The sequence below is a fragment of the Microtus pennsylvanicus genome, chromosome 7, assembly GCF_037038515.1.
Source record: "Microtus pennsylvanicus isolate mMicPen1 chromosome 7, mMicPen1.hap1, whole genome shotgun sequence".
NCBI lineage: Eukaryota > Metazoa > Chordata > Mammalia > Rodentia > Cricetidae > Microtus > Microtus pennsylvanicus.
Window position 1 is genome coordinate 22,678,248 of NC_134585.1, and position 17,313 is coordinate 22,695,560.

The following is a 17,313-nucleotide window of genomic DNA, read 5'->3' on the forward strand; positions in this document are numbered from 1 at the left end:
TGGGAAGGAAAAGTCCTGCTGGATAAGGTCATGGAGAGGTGAAACGGTGCTGTATGTTAGATCCTAGCCTGACGTGTAGCATGCAGTAGGTGCTCTCAGGGAAATTTGCTGCCTTTATACTGCTCTCCTTGTAGGTGGATGAGATTTACCACGATGAATCGCTGGGGGCCCACGTGAACATCGCTCTTGTCCGCTTGATCATAGTGGGTTACCGACAGGTGAGCCCCTGCTGCCTGGAGGGGGGCAGGGTGGATGACAAGCAGGAGACCACCAAATCCCTCTCCATGAGGAGTCTGTAGGGAAAGGAAGGCTTGGAGGTGGGGCAGTGACAGGGACAAATCCCATCATTGTCGAGCTTAGGGACCCTGACCTCCGCAGCTGTAAGCCAGGCCCTTGTTCTCCCTAATGGGGGTGAAGTCACACTTTCCTCACTAGTTACCATAGAGACTGGATGAGGGAGTAAGTTGCAGGTTGAAGAGGATGGAAATCGTATGCCTTGAGTCTCTAGTGGGCATGGGTACGGAACAGTGCTTGGCAAGCACCAGTGGAGGGAGGATTGTGCCAGCAGCAGCCAGATGGCAACAGCTGGTGATTACTAGGAGAGGCGCTGCAGTCCCTGGGAGCTTCCGTGTTACCCTCTGGAGAGCTCCCATGATGTCTGAGGTCTTTAACCTTTCCACTGTCGGCACCCTGCAGTCCCTGAGCCTGATCGAGCGAGGGAACCCGGCACGCAGCCTGGAGCAGGTGTGTCGCTGGGCACACTCCCAACAGCGCCAAGACCCTAACCACACTGAGCACCACGACCACGTCATCTTCCTCACCCGCCAGAACTTCGGCCCCTCAGGTATGTAAGGGACTGTGCTTACCATGGTCAGGTGTGAGCAGCCTGCAGGGGAGGAGTGGAGATTCAAGGTTGGACCTGGAGAGCAATGTTCTGTCTGTGGGGCTCACTCCAGGGAAGAAGAGGGGACAAAACCTAGATGGACCTAGATGGCCTTGGAATTTAAGGTCTGTGGCCAGGGAATATAGCCCACTTTGGTGGCCACTACCTCAGTCCTACCTGGAGCTGCTCTTTGAAGCCCCCAGTTGCTTGAAGACCTCAGAGACCTTAGGCATGATTCTGCTTACTCCAGACTGTGAGCACTTGGGGAGATTGTATGGCTGTAGGAAAGGAAGCCCATGCTCCATGCCACCTCATGGATCGTGGAACTCTTCAGCTTCTGGATTCTTCCAAGTTGCAACTGGGGGAAAGTGTAATATTCACTGTCTTCCATCTGCCAGCTGCTCACTGGGTAGAGGGGTGTGCTGACAACCATAAGCATCTATATACATGCAGCTTTGATCATAGTTACCATATAGGGAAACTGAGGCACAGGGTGGTGAAGAGACTTGCCTGTGCCTCTTACAGACAGGCAACACACCAAGGCCACATTGGCTCCCTAGATCTCTTGTTGAGAGCTTTTGGGGTGTTTTACTCATTCAATGGTAGAAATGAGTTGGCTAGCCTGACTACCCAAGAGTTGCTTTGCCTGAACCACCAGGTTCAAAGTGTGTATAGACTCATATGTGTGCGTACACATGCATAGACATATGCATGTTCACAGAGACACTGTACATATATGTGCAGTTACACTCAAACACCCAGACGTATGTGCATGTGGACAAGACACAGACACGCACATGTGTGTGTGTGGAATGGTATGGCCCGTAGCGCTAACCCCAGAGCTGCAGGCTAAGAGGCCTCGTGCCATGTACCATGGCACTGTGCTTCCCAAACCCTGTTAAGATGGAAGGTGGAATCAGTGCCACTGTACATCACAGAGCGCTGCAGGCCTGGGTGAAGAGCCCTTCCCGTCCACACCTCCATCTCCAAATTGTCCCAGTCAGCCTTCCTGCTGCAATTAGCATCTGTTTTAGTTGTTTATTTGCCACCCGGGATGAACTGCATGGTCCCTTGCAAGCTCATTTTAGGCTTAGCCACTGAACCCCAGTCCTCAGCCCTAGAGGTGCTCCTGAAATCAGACCCTTTGCTCACACACAGGCTTCACACAGCGGTGCCTACTAACAGCGTGGCTACCTGACCTATGTCCATGTGGGCCGTCTACACCTCTGCCTGTGTCTCCCCAAACTTAGGAGGGTTGTCTTTCCTGTTTTCCAGTTTGGTGCCTTCAGAGGTCACTCCTTGGCTTCTTTCCCTAGGCCCATCTAACCTTCCAGGGGGACCATTCCTTTCCTTCCCTTCACCTCTTCCTAGAACTTTTGATCCTTGAACTGTGGTCCTCAGGCCCACGTGTGCTCAGTTCCCATCTGCCTGCTGAGTTAGACCTCCTTAATGATGGGGTGTGTTGGGAGTAGAGGCATGGTTGTCTCCATTTTCCCCATGGTATCTACAGAGATTTCTTCCTCCTCCTCCTCCTCCTCCTCCTCCTCCTCCTCCTCCTCCTCCTCTTCCTCCTCCTCCTCCTCCTCCTCCTCTTCCTCTTCCTTTCCTCCTCCTCCTCCTCCTCTTCCTCCTCCTCCTCCTCTTCCTCTTCCTCCTCTTCTTCCTCTTCCTCTTCTTTTCCTCCTCCTCCTCCTCCTCCTTCTCCCCTCCTTTTCTTCCTCCTCCTCCTCTTCCTCTTCCTTTTCCTCCTCTTCCTCCTCCAGTCTCTCCACCTCCTCTCCCAATCCTCCTCCTTTCTCCCCTTCTTTGTTGCTGTTGTTAATATGTGTTTCTCTTATCTTGTCCAGGCTGGTCTCAAACTCCTGGATTCATGTGACCTTCCTGCCTTAGTTTCAAGAATATCTGGGGCTATAGGCAGGTGCCATTGTACCTGGCTCCCCACAGTACCTGACACAGGGCCATCCCTGACCTCTACACAGAAAATGTTCTGAGCTTGTTCATTGAGTGACTCACAGAATTAGAGTATGGGCAGGCTTGGGTCTCACCTGGAAGTTCCACTTGTTCAGAACGTGGAAAACTATAGGCTAAGAACACGTCCTAAAACTGGGACATGGTAGCAACAGACCTTTGTTTGTTCTCTGGGGAGAGATTTTTGAGAACCTCTCTTCTCCAGGAACCTCTGGCACCTACCATGTTGGGATGTCTCTGCATGGATCAGGCTGGGCACACAGGTCAGCACACCCCACCTCACTTGCCTATGGTGACCTCTCTCCTTTTCCCTGGCAGGGTATGCACCTGTCACTGGTATGTGCCACCCCCTAAGAAGCTGTGCCCTCAACCACGAGGATGGCTTCTCTTCAGCTTTTGTGGTGGCTCATGAGACTGGTCACGTGTAAGTAGCATGGGGAGGGTGGGTGGGTGGCTCTGTGGCTATGGGCCGAGTACTGAGCTCAGAGGGGGCCTGAGCGTAAAAGAACAAGGTCAGATGATAACTACCAGCTGCCCAGAGCAGGACACAGTGCCATGGCTGTGGGGACCACATGTGCCTTGGCTTTTGTCAGGCTGGTGGCAGAATGCCTGTCCTAGGCAGGACCTGCTGTCTGGGTGGCCTCTATCCTTACTGTTTCTCTTTACCCCAGTGTCCTTTAGAGACTAGTCCCAGCTCACCCTGGCTTGTGCCCTCTGAGGTGCTGGCCCAAGCCCACCATAAACAGGCACACTTTGAGGCCAGGCAGTAAGCCAGTTGGGGTTGGCAAGCGGTTCTGTGGACTCGGATGCTGTTTAGAACACACATTTGCTTCCTCACCAGTATTTGCTTTATTCATTTGTTTGTGTGTTTGTGAGACAGGGTCTCGTATAGCCCAGACTAGTCTCAGACTGGCTGAGGGTAGCCTTGAACTCTGGATTCTCCTGCTTCAGATCACCCACATTCTGGGATTGTGATTCTGCGCCCCCTCAGTTGGCTTCGTTCACTATTTCTTGAGCACCTATTATGTGCTGGGGGTTTGACTTACTGTAAAGGGCTAGAGATAGCCACTCTTTCCTAAGTAGAGGCCCCTCCCTGCAGAGAGGCAAGGTCAAGCTTAGAGGTCTATGCCGTGTCCATCTAGTGGTCAAGGGCCGATGAAGTCACTGGCAGAAATTAGGGGTGTTGGACTTTGGTCTTAAATACCAGTTTAAAGAGCAAAGTTTTCAGCTGAAGCTTTCATGGGTGCCTTCTATATGCAGAATCCTACCCAGAGGGAGGGCGGTCAGTTTGTTTCTTCCAGACAGGGTCTCACTATGTGGTCTGGCCTGAAACTCACTGTGTAGATCAGACTGGCCTCTAACTCATACAGATCTGCCTGCCTCTACCTCTCAAGTGGTGGATTAAAAGCATGCACCATCACCACCTGTTCATCAAGGAGAGTTGTTTTGTTTGTTTTTTGAGTTTTTTAAAAAATGTTTTTTTTTCTTTTTTTGGGGGGTTTTTTTGAGACAGGGCTTCTCTGTGGCTTTGGAGCCTGTCCTGGAACTAACTCTGTAGACCAGGCTGGTCTCGAATTTACAGAGATCCACCTGCCTCTGCCTCCCGAGTGCTGGGATTAAAGGCGTGCGCCACCATCGCTCGGCTTAAAAAAATGTTTTTCAAGAAAGGTTTCTGTGTACTGTTTGGAACCTGTCCTGGAACTCGCTCTGTAGGTCACTCTGGCATCAAGGAGAGTTTTAAGACATTCCCACACTGAGGGATTTGACAAGCCACACTGAGGCTTACTAGGTAGAACTTAATGAGGCTGGTCCTTACAGGCTGAAGCCTTTCCGTGGGACAAGGCAAGAGCTGTTGATAGCAGAGCAAGTGGCCCCTGCTTTGGAGGGTAAGCCATGGATGTGGCAGCTGGAGCTGGGGTCATGCAACAGGAGCCCCCACAGGGACCTTCTATCCAGCAGGCAATGGGTCCGGGGGATGGGCCTGCCAGTTTGGTGCCAGCCACATGGGGAGTGTAGTGCAAGAGGAACAGAATGCACACCCTCCTCAGTCCTATCCGTGGGCTGTGTGTTTCCAGAGATGTGGATAGGCCTGGGCCACGGGAATGATGGGAAGAGTGAGTGGCCATTGGTGTCCCAGATGGGTCATACTCAAGAGCTGGGAGGATGTGTTTAGGGTCTGAGGGAGGGGTGGAGTAGAGGAGCAGAGGCATGGTCAAGGGGCTGAGGCTAGTAGGCCCAGTCAAGGCAGCGTCTGCTGTTTGGGGTCCAGGGTCAGGACCCACAGTATGACTTTCCCTTGCCCTCTAGGCTTGGCATGGAGCATGATGGCCAGGGGAATGGCTGTGACGATGAGACCAGCCTGGGCAGCGTCATGGCACCCCTGGTGCAGGCTGCCTTCCACCGGTTCCATTGGTCCCGCTGCAGCAAGCTGGAGCTCAGCCGCTACCTCCCGTAGGTTCCCTCCACCCCAGGGAAGGGATGGGAATGAGTGGCAGGCCCACCTCAGTGTGACCAAGGGACCCAAAGCGTGGGAGTACTATTAAAAACCGGGGTTCCCTACTCTACCCAGGTGCTAACTAGAGTTCTCTGTGGGTTGGGCCCGGGAATCTGTGTTCCTTAAGTGGGCTGCAGGGGGAGCGAGGAGAGCTTCAGTCCCCCAGGGCCCCAGAGACAGGGATGTGGGGAGGGCCTGAGAAGGTATAGGACAGGTGCTTCAAGCAGACAGAGACAGGGCCACCGGTCAGGTCACTGACCTTCCATTGCAGCTGGCTGGCACTGCCTTCCCAGCATGCCTTCTGTGTGGTAGGTACACTTTGACTCAGGAGGTGTACCCTCAAACTGTCCACAAGTCCACTCCTAATCTTATCCAGAGTGCACCGTGTTGTGTGTGCAAACCAATACCCAAAGCCAGCTATCAGCTATATATATCTATGAGGCCATAGTCGGGGAACATAACCCCAAAGGATAGGGCAAGGGATGACCCTTGAATCTGGAGGCCAGCTCAATCCACCCTGAGTTCTTTAGCCAGGATTTGGGACCCTTGCCCCTGGAATCTTCATGCTAGACTGTCACAGAGGGAGAGGGATGCTGTGACAGGCCATCCCCCTTGGAAGAGACAGCTGGGGCCCAGGACACTGGGCACAAGTTCCTGGAGGCCTTCCTTGATAGTTAAAAGCCCCCAACCTGGGATGGCCTTCCTTGCTAATTAAAAGCCCCCGCCTGAGAAGGGAAGGGAAGGGAAGGGAAGGGAAGGGAAGGGAAGGGAAGGGAAGGGAAGGGAAGGGAAGGGAAGGGAAAGGAAGGGAAGGGAAGGATTTCTAACCCTCGGGCTGGTTCGCCTCCCCTGTCCCCACTACAGTTCCTATGACTGCCTCCTTGATGACCCCTTTGAGCGCACCTGGCCCCAGCCCCCTGAACTGCCCGGGATCGACTACTCCATGGACGAGCAGTGCCGTTTTGACTTTGGCACTGGGTACCACACCTGCTTGGCTGTGAGTAGACTGGGTGCCAGGCGAGTACTACCCAGGCTGTTGCTTTATAGAATCCTGCCAATCCTGCCAGCAGTGGGCATAGAGACAGGCTTGCTGGCTTGGTTCCAGCACACTGGGAAGAGATAGGGGGCAGGGTGAAGACTCCATCTAGTCCTCACTTCAAGCCATGTAGATAGAGAGGCCTGGGCACAGAGACAAGGAGGGAAAGCAGCCACTGATGCCCTGACTGGTCTGGTCCCTTGAGGAGTTTACCTATGAGGTAGTCCAACCAGGTGTCAGGCCAGGGGCTGGGGCTGGGTCAGAAGAGTTCCCACCTCTGGACACTGGAGTGGGCATGGTGTTCTGTCTCCTTAGCCCTGTATCTGAAAGTTACCTCTCCATGGGGTCTGCCCACATCTTCATCCTCCTGCTGGAGGCCGTAGATACCAAAGAACATAACCGTGCTCTTACTCCTCCGGACAGATCAATGACTGACCCTTAAGGTTGACCCTAAAGAGACTCACACAAGAGGACATTTCAGGGCAGGGGCATTTAAAGAACAGGCGTTAGGACTTTATATCTAAACCCAGAGAATGAAGCTTCCCTCCCCTCCCCTCTGCAGGATAGGATGCTCTGTTTGGTAGCATGGAACCCTTGTGTGGTTATTTTCCCCACTCTAGGCCACACTGGGACGTGTGGCTTGACACACACAATACTGCATTGGGGCTGAAAAACAAGGTGTGGACTTCAGTACCCAAGCGCTGTATTTGTAGGAGTCCTGTTTGCCTTAGGGGAGATGCTAAGAAAATAGTAAGGAAATTGGGGGTGCCTTTCCAGTCTAGATCACAAGGCGGCTGACCTCTGACCTCACTGGTTGTCCATATTAGAAGGAGGGGGGGAGTCTGAACTTCACGTGGTTCCCCTTCCCCTCAAGATCCCCCACATGCCCACGGATGAATGGCATCCTGGGCCCAGACCTCTGTGGAGCCCCCAAACAGCTTCTGTAAAGAACAGTGAGAGGACAGGGTATGTGCACTGGGAAGGGCTCCTTCTCAGGCTGTAGAAGGGCACAGAGAAGGGGGCTGGAGAGATGGCTCAGCGGTTAAGAGCATTGCCTGCTCTTCCAAAGGTTCTGAGTTCAATTCCCAGCAACCACATGGTGGCTCACAACCATCTGTAATGAGATCTGGCACCCTCTTCTGGCTTGCAGACATACACACAGACAGAATATTGTATACATAATAAATAAATAAATAAATATTAAAAAAAAGAAGGGCACAGAGAAGATCCAGGGGCCGTTGGCATTTAGGGTTGAACGGAGTTGACGGTACATGAGGTTCTGGTTACCTCGTTCTTGGATCCCAGCATTCACATGCCTTCCTTCCTTTCTTCTCTGTCACTATCTACCTCATCCCCCTGCCTCACAGTTCAGGACCTTCGAGCCCTGCAAGCAGTTGTGGTGCAGCCATCCTGACAACCCATACTTCTGCAAGACCAAGAAGGGGCCCCCGCTCGATGGGACGGAGTGCGCACCGGGCAAGGTACCTGTGTGGGGCTGTGGAGGACGTGGCCCTCCTAAGGTATAGACCATCCATACCTTACATGGGTATAGGTGCCAGGACCTTGCTTCCATAGATGGCACACATGCCTAGAGTCCTTTTATGACCCCCTTCCTTTCACATTGCTCTTTCTCCTTTGGCCTCTACGGTCAGCCTGCTTTAGCATGGTCATTTGGCCTCTATGGTCAGCCTGATTTATCACAGTCCTTTGAGCTACAGCAGGCTCAATTCCTCACATTGCATAGATAAGATGACTGAACCCCAAAAGGGTTAAGGTCAGGCCACAGAGCAAGTGACTAACAAAGAGGGATAAAGGGGGGACTCCACCTATCCCACCTACTCCCCTGCTCCTTGGTGCTTCTCCCCCACCCCACATCTCTTCTCTCCTCTTCCGCAGCCCACCCTTCATGTGTTTCTGGGTGTGTGTTTGCTTCCCTGGACTTGCATGGTGCAGGGAAATCCCTGTCCGGTCCAAGAGCCCTAAGTAGCCCTCTTTAAAGTCGCATGCCCTCCCAGTCACAGTCCTGCATGCAGTTAGCCAGTGGGTCTCCATCTTGGCTACACATCATTTGAGGAACTTTATAAATCCCACTACTGGAGTAGGAGGTGGGCACTGAGGGGTACAGAGGAGTTTTGGGGGTGGTGGTGAAAATGTTCTGAAGTTCGATTGTGGTGCGGGCAGGATATGCACTTTGGATTGTGGAGATGTTGAGTTGTACACTCAGAATGAGTGGCCACTGTAATCTGTAAAGAACTCTTCACTGTGAGCATCTCAGGACCCTAAATGATTGGCTCAACTGTTTGGGTGAAGCACAGGTGTCTGGGGAAGCACAGTCCCCACTAGGGAACTCCGAGATGAACAGTTCATCTCTTGAGAAACATCCAGAAAATGCTGTATTTTTCCCAATCCCCTGTGATAAAATGGAAGAGTTTATTCATCTTAGGCCTTGTCTGAGTACCCAGACCTGAACCTTCAGTTCTTTGGGCATTTTAACCAATGAGTAAACTGAGCTCCAATAAAGTGAAGAGGCCACACGCATCTCGTAACAGCTGAGCTGGGATTTAAACCCAGGCTGTTCAGATTCTATCCCTTGGCTACAGTCCACAGAGTTGGTTCATACACGTTTATGGTCTCTAGGGGGACATTTCAGGGAACAGGTCAGCTTCAGACAGGGTGAGACGATTGTCTTTCCTTCCCCCCTCAGCCCCGCCCACACCAGACAGGGTGATGTAGGAAATAGTAGCCCATTCATTATCATTGGATAATGAATGTTTACTGTTTCTGGAGGGCTGTGTGTGCTGTTACCCAGCATTGCACTGGAGAAAGATGGCTACACCCAGGACAGCAAGTCTTTTGTTTGAGGTGGCTCAGCTACCTGTATTCCAGTAGGACTGGGATCCTGTCCAGTTCCTTCCCCAGGCTAATCTCTTAATGGCTCTCTCTTTCTGGCCTTGCCGTGGTATCTATCAGCTATGCTGTGTACCCCAAGGGACACCACACCCTTGTTGTAGGCTCCACTGCAGTGGCCCAAGGTGACCATAGGCCCTCTGTTCTACCCCAGTGGTGCTTCAAGGGTCACTGCATCTGGAAGTCACCAGAGCAAACTTATGGCCAGGATGGAGGCTGGAGTTCCTGGACCAAGTTTGGTTCATGTTCTCGGTCGTGCGGAGGTGGAGTGCGATCCCGAAGCCGGAGCTGCGACAACCCTCCGTGAGTGCAGTGGACTGAGGTGGGCAGGGGAGGAGAGACACTCAGAGGGGAAGGTAGTGGATGGGGTACAGGGGAGCAACCCCTACAGTCAAGTGTTTCCTGGATAAGAACCCAGAATGTTGGAGCAAGGCAGGTCTCTCCTATCTGCATTGCTAGTGAGCCATGGGGCTGACTTCCAGAAATGCTCCTGAAGTCGCGTTTCAAATTGTCATATCCAGAGGAGTCCCCAGAGAGAGTGGGTGGGCCCAGGACTCTGCCAGGTACTCAAGGCCTCCCACCACCTAATCTTTCCCAAACTCAGAGTAAACACAAGTTTCAATGCATTACACACCAATGCTTTCTGCCACATGTACAAACTTACTTTTCCTTTTTTTTTTTTTTTTTTTTTGGAGTCAGGGTTTCTTTGGTAACAACTGAACAACTGTAGCTGTCCTGGAACTAGCTCTTGTAAACCAGGCTGGCCTCGAACTCACAGGGATCTGCCTGCCCCTGCCTCCCGGTGCTGGGATGAAGGGCCTGCACCATCACCACCCAGCTTTCCTATATTTTTTCTAACTTCTTCTGTCTAACACCAGTTCCTCCATTCCCCACCACTTGTCTGACCCTTTTTGTCATCTTGGTAGGACCCCCTCCCCTATGTCACAGCTGTGGAATGTCCAAGCCCTGGTTCCCTACAGTCTTCATCTCCCAGAATAAAATTGCTCGCTTAGGACACTGTCATGAGGAATGGGCAAACTGGACGAAGCTGCCACGAGTCCACTGGTCTGGGGACTACCACAGGGCCTGGCTGAGGCCCTCCTTGTTCCAAGTAACATAATAAACATTCATAATAACAGGTCATAGGGCCACAGTGGATCCAGAGCCCTTAGACATAGTAGTCATTTGGGGCTTGGTGACTAAAGTCCTTGTCATGCAAGCTAGACTGGAGTTCGGATTCCCTAGAACCTACATAAAAGTTGGCCAAGCGTGAGGATGGACTGCTCATAATCCTAACGCTGGGGAGATGAGGATGCAGGGTTCCCCAGGGCAAGCTGGTTGGGAAGACTAGCCAGAACCAGCAAGATCAGCAAATAAACTGGGAAGTGAAGAGGACACCCAGTGTCAACTTTGGGCCACTGTGCAATGCACACACGTATACATCCATACACTTATAACCATGCATACACAGATGCACACCACACACTCACGCACATGCGGTAAGAGAAAAAAGAGACAGTGGTTACTGGTGGCGCACTGTTTACCTGCAAGGATTGGCGGCTCACTGCCTCCAGAGCAACCAGCGTCTTTGCTAACCACGCTGCACGAATGACCATCGGCATGGACTTTCTTGTAATTTTCCTCTCTGGGAGTCGCCGCAGCCAAGGAGGCAGGAAGGCATAGTGGTGCCTACTCTGATAAACCACCTTGCATGTGCCAGCAACGCATCACAGCTACCGTTTAGTAAACTTCCTGTGGTAATAGCTTTTTGTTATATGCGCCTTAAATGGAATAATATGTGTGCTCAGCACCAGAGTGTGGGTTAAATGCTCCAGAGGCAACAGCTGGTGTTGTTTGGAAGCGTTCTCAACACTGTGCAGGATGCTATGTACTCAAGTGGTAAGCCTGGAGTTCTCCTAGTGTCTCCGAGCAGGGAACTGTTCATCCTATAAATGGATACTTTATACTGATGGGTTTTTCTTTCTTTATTTTGTTTTGTTTTGTTTGAGATAGGACCTCACTTTGGTAACTTTGGCTGGCCTAGAACTCACTATGTAGACCAGGCTGGCCTCCACCTCCCAAGTGCTGGGGATTAAAGGTGTGTGCTACCACACCTGGCTGAATAGTCTTTTTTAAAAAGATTTACTTTTATTTTATGTGTTTTGCCTGCGTCTATGTATGGGCACTGTGTGTTTGCAGTGCCCGAAGAGGCCAGAAGAGGGCATCAGATCTCTGAGAACTGGAGTTACAGACAGTTGTGAATTGCCATGTGGATGCTGGGAACTGAACTTGCAAGAGGAGCCAGTATTCTTAACCACCGAGCGTCTTGCCAGCTCCAGTATTGATAGTCTTTTCTAATCCTCTTGACCTAATGGGGAAGAGTGTCTGATTGCTACTCTGTTGTTTCACAGCAGGAGGTGAGTTAGGCTAGCCCCACATTACAAGGGAGAAATCAAGGCATAGCATGGCCAAGTGACTGACCCAAGGCCACAGGGTCGGGACTAGGATGTCAGCTCTTTTGGTTCAAAACCCAAGTCTCTTGGGCTGTTCCTTACTTTATTATGCTATGAGACAAAGTGGATGTGGAGAACTCCTCGTCCTTGACACAGTCTGCAGTAAGGACTGGAGGGGTTTGAAGAATAAGCAGGACTAATGGCTGACTGGTAGGGAGGGCTAGCCAGTCCCTGTATCTGTCTGTCATTCTGCCCCCCCCCCCGCCAGGGAGATAGGAGCTAGCTCTATTCTTGCAAGTGAAATAGTCCAGGAGAAAGAGGGTCTGGAGAGGCTAGGGCTGTAGCTCCCTTGGTGGAGTGCTTGCCTAGCGTGCAGCCCTGGGTTCAATCCCTGCCATCATAGAAATTGGATATGATGGCAAATACCTCCCAATACTCTGCAGGTGGAGGCTAGAAGATCCAAAGGTCCAAGCCAGCTTCAGCTATGTAGTCCAAGGCCAGCCTGAGTTATATGAGACCCTGTCTCAGAAAGTAAAGAAAGGAGAAAGTCGGCTCAGAAGGCCCTGAGTTCAGCAGACCCAACACTGGTCACTACAGAGTGGATAAGTCAGTGGAGGTCTCCCACGGCTACCATAGGACTGAGTGTCGCAGTGTCATGTAGGAAGCTCCCCTCTTCCCAGCCTTCCCAGACAGCCAGGTCACCTGGTCTCTCCGCCACTGCAGTCCAGCCTATGGAGGCCGCCCATGCTCAGGATCCATGTTTGAGTACCAGATCTGCAACAGTGACGACTGTCCTGGGCCCTACGAGGACTTCCGGGCCCAGCAGTGTGCCAAGCGCAACTCCTACTACATCCACCAGAATGCCAAGCACAGCTGGCTGCCCTACGAGCCTGAAGATGGTGAGTGGCCCCGCTCTGCCCAGCTCTAAGCATGTGCCGGCTCCTGTTCTCCCACCTGACGAGGTACAGGGACCTGGGGGTGCCACAGGGAGCTGGTGGGCAGACGCACCCAAGTCCTTTGGGTTTGCCTGAGTGTCTTGTGTGCCCTGTACTTCTAGAGCCACCATCATCATTGAGGCCAACCATCCCTGGTGTGTATGCTTTCAAGGCAAGCAACTTGGGGAAGGGGCCCCCTCTCCAGGAATGCTGATAGCTGGTCACAGAGCTGGATGGCTTTCAGATATTTTTCATTACCTGTATAAAAAGGCATCTGCCCTAGGAAAGAGATGACAGAGAACATTGAAGAAAAAGTTACCCAGATGTGGTGGTGCACACCTTTAATCTTAGCGCTCAGGAGGCAGAGGCAGGTGGGTCTCTGTGAGTTGAATGCCAGCCTGGTCTATACAGTGAATTCTAAACCAGCCAAAGATACATAGTGAGACACTATTATCTCAAAAAATTAGGGGGGGGGAGAGAAGGAGAAGGAAAGGAGGGAGGGAGGGAAGGAGGGAGAGAAAAGCAAAGACTTAGTTTACTTCCTGGAGTTTGTCTCCAAGTCTTGGGAAACCTACTGTGTGGCCCCTGGGCTCTCGTCACGCCCCCATGGACATAGTACTGTGTCCAGAAGAGCTTCTATCACTGCAGGCTAGGCTTCGAGGTGTCATAGGTAAAGCATTCATTTAGCCATTACTGAAGGTCATTTGAAAAGCAGGAGGGTGGGAACCTGAGGGATCCTCATGTTCCCCCACCCCAGGCTGCCCTAGAATAGATGGAGACCTTAGGATTCGGAGGGCATGATGCTAGGATCACACTGAAACCAACCCCCAGTCTTTGCATGCATGCCCGGTGAGAGCTCCTGCTGCAGCCTTAAACCAGGAATGGCCAGGTTGCCTGGATCTTCAGGCCGGAGGCTGGAAGGGCTTTGCAGGTGCCGTGATTCCCACCTCTTGGATCCCAGGCAGCTTCTGTGAGAACAGTGGCTTCCCAAGCCCCAGTTGGCATCACCATCCTGAACTCCTGGATTCGGGCTTATGGGAGATTCCTCAGGTTGCAAGGGACTTCAGAGTCCCAGACTTCTCAGCATTGCCCTTGAAGGAGTGGGCAGGGACTTCCTTCTGCTTGGATGCCTCCCACTCTGGGGAGCTCACCACTCTTTTGCCTCTAGCAGATGCCCAGACACCTGCCTGCTGGGCCCACTGCAAGGACCCTGCTTCTCACCTGGAGGTAAAGCTCTCAGACTCAGACCTCATTGGGAATCTGACTCCCAAGCAGGTTCTCTAAGTGGTCTTAGCTGTCGTGACTCCATACTGGAGTCCTGTGTGAGGGAGACAAGGAGTGACAGTGTCTTGGGAGCTTGGAGAGAGGAGCAGACGCTGGCTGGACTCTTTAGGAGGGTTTCGGGATGGGCTGCAGGTCACTGGGAAGGGAGCTAAGCAGAGAGGCCTGGGCAGGAAGGGCAAGAAGGTCGAGGAACAGCTGGACCGCAGGCCTTCCCAGAACTTAGACCAATTCCAGGAAGTGAGCTAAGCCCCCAACCTCACTTTTTCTAAGAAACATAGCTAGTGTTTATGTGTTCTCTGCAACTTCCTTTTTAGGACATTGTCAGCTGGGAGAAAGAAGGGAACATTTTTTACTTTGGGACATACAGTTCTCCTACTGGTGTGCCTGGCCAGGCTGCAGAGCCAAAGCAAGATCCAAGTGACTTTGCAGTTAGAGACTTGGCTGAGCCATTCCATGTGTGGCCTTAAGCAAAATGATTTAGCCTCTGGTCCCATGTTTCCTCTGTGCCGTAGAACCTGGCCTGGGGTGAGGCTCAGTGGTAGAACACTTGCCTAGCATGCATGAGACCCTCGGTTTGATTCCCAGTACTCCTTGGGGTTGGGGAAGGGAGATGAGAACATAGCTTAGTTGGTAAAGTGTTTGTTCTGCAAATGCGTGAAGTTGAATGACTCCACGTTAAAAAGGTAAGTCTGGGGCTGGAGAGATGGCTCAGAGTTTAAGAATACCGACTGCTCTTCCAGAGAACCCAGGTTTGATTCCCTACACCACTGGTGGCTAACATCAATCTGTAACTCCAATTCTAGGGAGATCTGATGCCCTCTTCTGGCCTCCATGGGCACTGCACACACATGGCACACATATATATGTGCAGACAAAATACCCATACACATACAAATTTAAAAATAACTCTTTAAATATTTTTTTAAAAGATAAATCTAGGAATGATGGCATATATTTGTAATTCTAACACTAGGGAGATAGAAAAACTGAGTCCCTGGGGTTTACTAGCCAGCCAACTTAGACTGATTGGCACATTCCAGATCCCATGAGAGACCCTGTCTCAAAAAACAAGGCAGGGTGCTCGCTTCGACAGCACATATACTGAAATTAGAACAATACAGAGAGGATTAGCAGGGCTCCTAAAATAAAAGATAACAACAACAACAAGGCCCACACAAAGGCTGGGCACCGTGGCACATATGTATAACCCCAGTACTGGTGCGGATGGGCAGGGAGACTGATCCCAGCCAAATCAGTGGACTTCGGGTTCAATGAGAGACTCTGTCTCAAAATACTAGATGGTGAGCAACTGAGGGAGATATCTGATGTCCATCTCTGGCTTCCATATGCTTATACATTCATACACGTGCATGCAACACACACACACATACATACATACCTACAAACCCAAAGTGGTTGGCTCCTGAGCAAACACTAAGGTTGTCTTCTAGTGGGGTGAGGTGGTGGTGGCAGCTGTAAGTTGCCCATGCTCCTCTAAGTAACCCTCACCGATGTTTGTGTAAATGACCCTAATTAAACTCACTGGGTCACTAAAAAAATAAGTGTATGTCCTATCCCACTAGAACCTTCCTCACTCGGATGTTGAAATGAGATGAATCAAGTCATTGTGACAGGCATTTACTATTGTTTCTCAAAGTATGAAAGGGCTTTGGGAGGATCTGGTAGCCAGTGAGCATCTGCTAGGTTAATATATATGATATATATATATGATTTATTTTTAATTGTGTGTGCATACACTTGTGAGAGCGAATGTGTATACAGGTGCCCACAGACACCAGATGATCCCCTGGAACTGGAGTTGCAGTTGGTTGTTAGCAGCCTATCCTAGGTGCTGAGAATTGAATGCAGGTCTGCTGGAAGAGCAGCAAGTATTCTTAACCACTGAGCTGTTTCTCTAGCTGTAGGTATTGGCTTACAATTGGTGGTTTGTCAATAGATTTTTCTCAGCAAACTGATAGTACATTTTACTGACTGGCAATCATGAAAATAAGGGAACTGAGGCTCAAAAAGGCTCAAGACATTCGTCTCTGGTTATGAGACCAATCCATAAATGCCACAGCAAGGCTCTTAAACCCGTCCCCCAGACAGAGCTCCCATCCCTGCCCAGAGCTGGCCCCTGACTTCTTGGCTAGATCACACGCTGGTAACATCCTGAACCCTCCTACTTTCTGTCGACCCAGTGGTGCTTAGCAGTGTCTCTCTCCTCACAGACGCCCAGAAGTGTGAGCTCATTTGCCAGTCTGCAGACACAGGAGATGTGGTATTTATGAACCAAGTAGTCCACGATGGAACGCGCTGCAGCTATCGGGACCCCTATAGTGTCTGTGCACGCGGCGAGTGCGTGGTGGGTACCCCTGCAAGCTGTCTATGCTCTGCCACCTTTTGGTTCCCAGGATGATGGGTTTGCTCACCTGCCACACTTAAGGACAGCTAGGACAGCTGCAGAGGGGGTCCCTTTCTGCCCTACACAGTTAGGGAAGAAAGGCAATTTGAGACTCATTAATCACCACACTGGGTAATTCTTTACCTGGGTCACAGGGAGAATTTTGGGGAGTTCCCATGTTCTAGGGTTCCCCCTTTGGCCAGGGCCAGGAGTCTCAGGAGGGAGCCAGGGGACCTGATAGGTGGAGGCAGGGGAGCCTCTTTCCACTGACCTCACCTCCACCCCCAGCCCTTTGGTTGTGACAAAGAAGTGGGATCCATGAAGGCGGATGACAAGTGCGGAGTCTGTGGTGGGGACAACTCTCACTGCAGGACTGTGAAGGGGACACTGGGGAAGGCCTCCAAGCAGGCAGGTAAGCCCAGCTGGGTGTGTGTGGGGGGGGTGTGCTTCTCCTTGACCAGTGCTGGGGAGGAGAGGGTTCTGGAACCTGTCTGCAGACCGTCTCAGAACCGCCCGTGGTTGGTCCCTTCTCTTCTGGCATGCTAGCATAGGCAGAGCCCAGGAGCTCAAAAAGTTCTTTTGGGAAAGGGGTAGATAACATGGGAAGACATGTGCCCAGCCATCTCTTTGACCCTGGGCCTTTGATAGGACCAAGGGGGGGTCAGACTGTATTAATGGCTCGGCCATGACTGAGTCACTCATTTCCTGTTCTCATTTTAAAAACAAAGTCTGGGACATTTTCTGCTTTGAGTTTCTGGTACCTTGAGTTCTTTCATTTCCACCTCCATCCTTACCAAACTCGCTGTGGAAGAGGACAAGTCCTCCTTTAGACTCCTGTGTGGAGTGAGTCTGGTCCCCTTGGGGGAGTGTACAGCTTTGCCTCACCCTGTGAAGCGGGGGAAGGTTGGTGACCATGAAAGACTTGTTCCCAAGCTTTGAATCAGCCCTG

At 51.5% G+C, this 17,313-nt stretch overlaps 1 protein-coding gene and 1 non-coding gene across 3 annotated transcripts in view; both read left to right on the top strand.

Moving 5' to 3' along the window:
• Window positions 1–17,313, top strand: part of Adamts14 (ADAM metallopeptidase with thrombospondin type 1 motif 14) — a 67,468-nt gene that overhangs the window by 36,802 nt on the left and 13,353 nt on the right. For both annotated transcript variants that reach the window (XM_075980173.1, XM_075980174.1), the window contains exons 5-14: window positions 135–218; window positions 697–844; window positions 3,170–3,275; window positions 5,159–5,302; window positions 6,210–6,342; window positions 7,749–7,862; window positions 9,443–9,591; window positions 12,465–12,640; window positions 16,192–16,325; window positions 16,653–16,776. In XM_075980173.1, coding sequence (XP_075836288.1) covers window positions 135–218; window positions 697–844; window positions 3,170–3,275; window positions 5,159–5,302; window positions 6,210–6,342; window positions 7,749–7,862; window positions 9,443–9,591; window positions 12,465–12,640; window positions 16,192–16,325; window positions 16,653–16,776 — 1,312 coding nt within the window. The remainder of the gene's footprint in view (window positions 1–134; window positions 219–696; window positions 845–3,169; window positions 3,276–5,158; window positions 5,303–6,209; window positions 6,343–7,748; window positions 7,863–9,442; window positions 9,592–12,464; window positions 12,641–16,191; window positions 16,326–16,652; window positions 16,777–17,313) is intronic.
• LOC142855166 (U6 spliceosomal RNA) lies at window positions 15,038–15,143 on the top strand. The gene has a single exon (XR_012911431.1). It is a non-coding gene; the product is annotated as a U6 spliceosomal RNA (small nuclear RNA).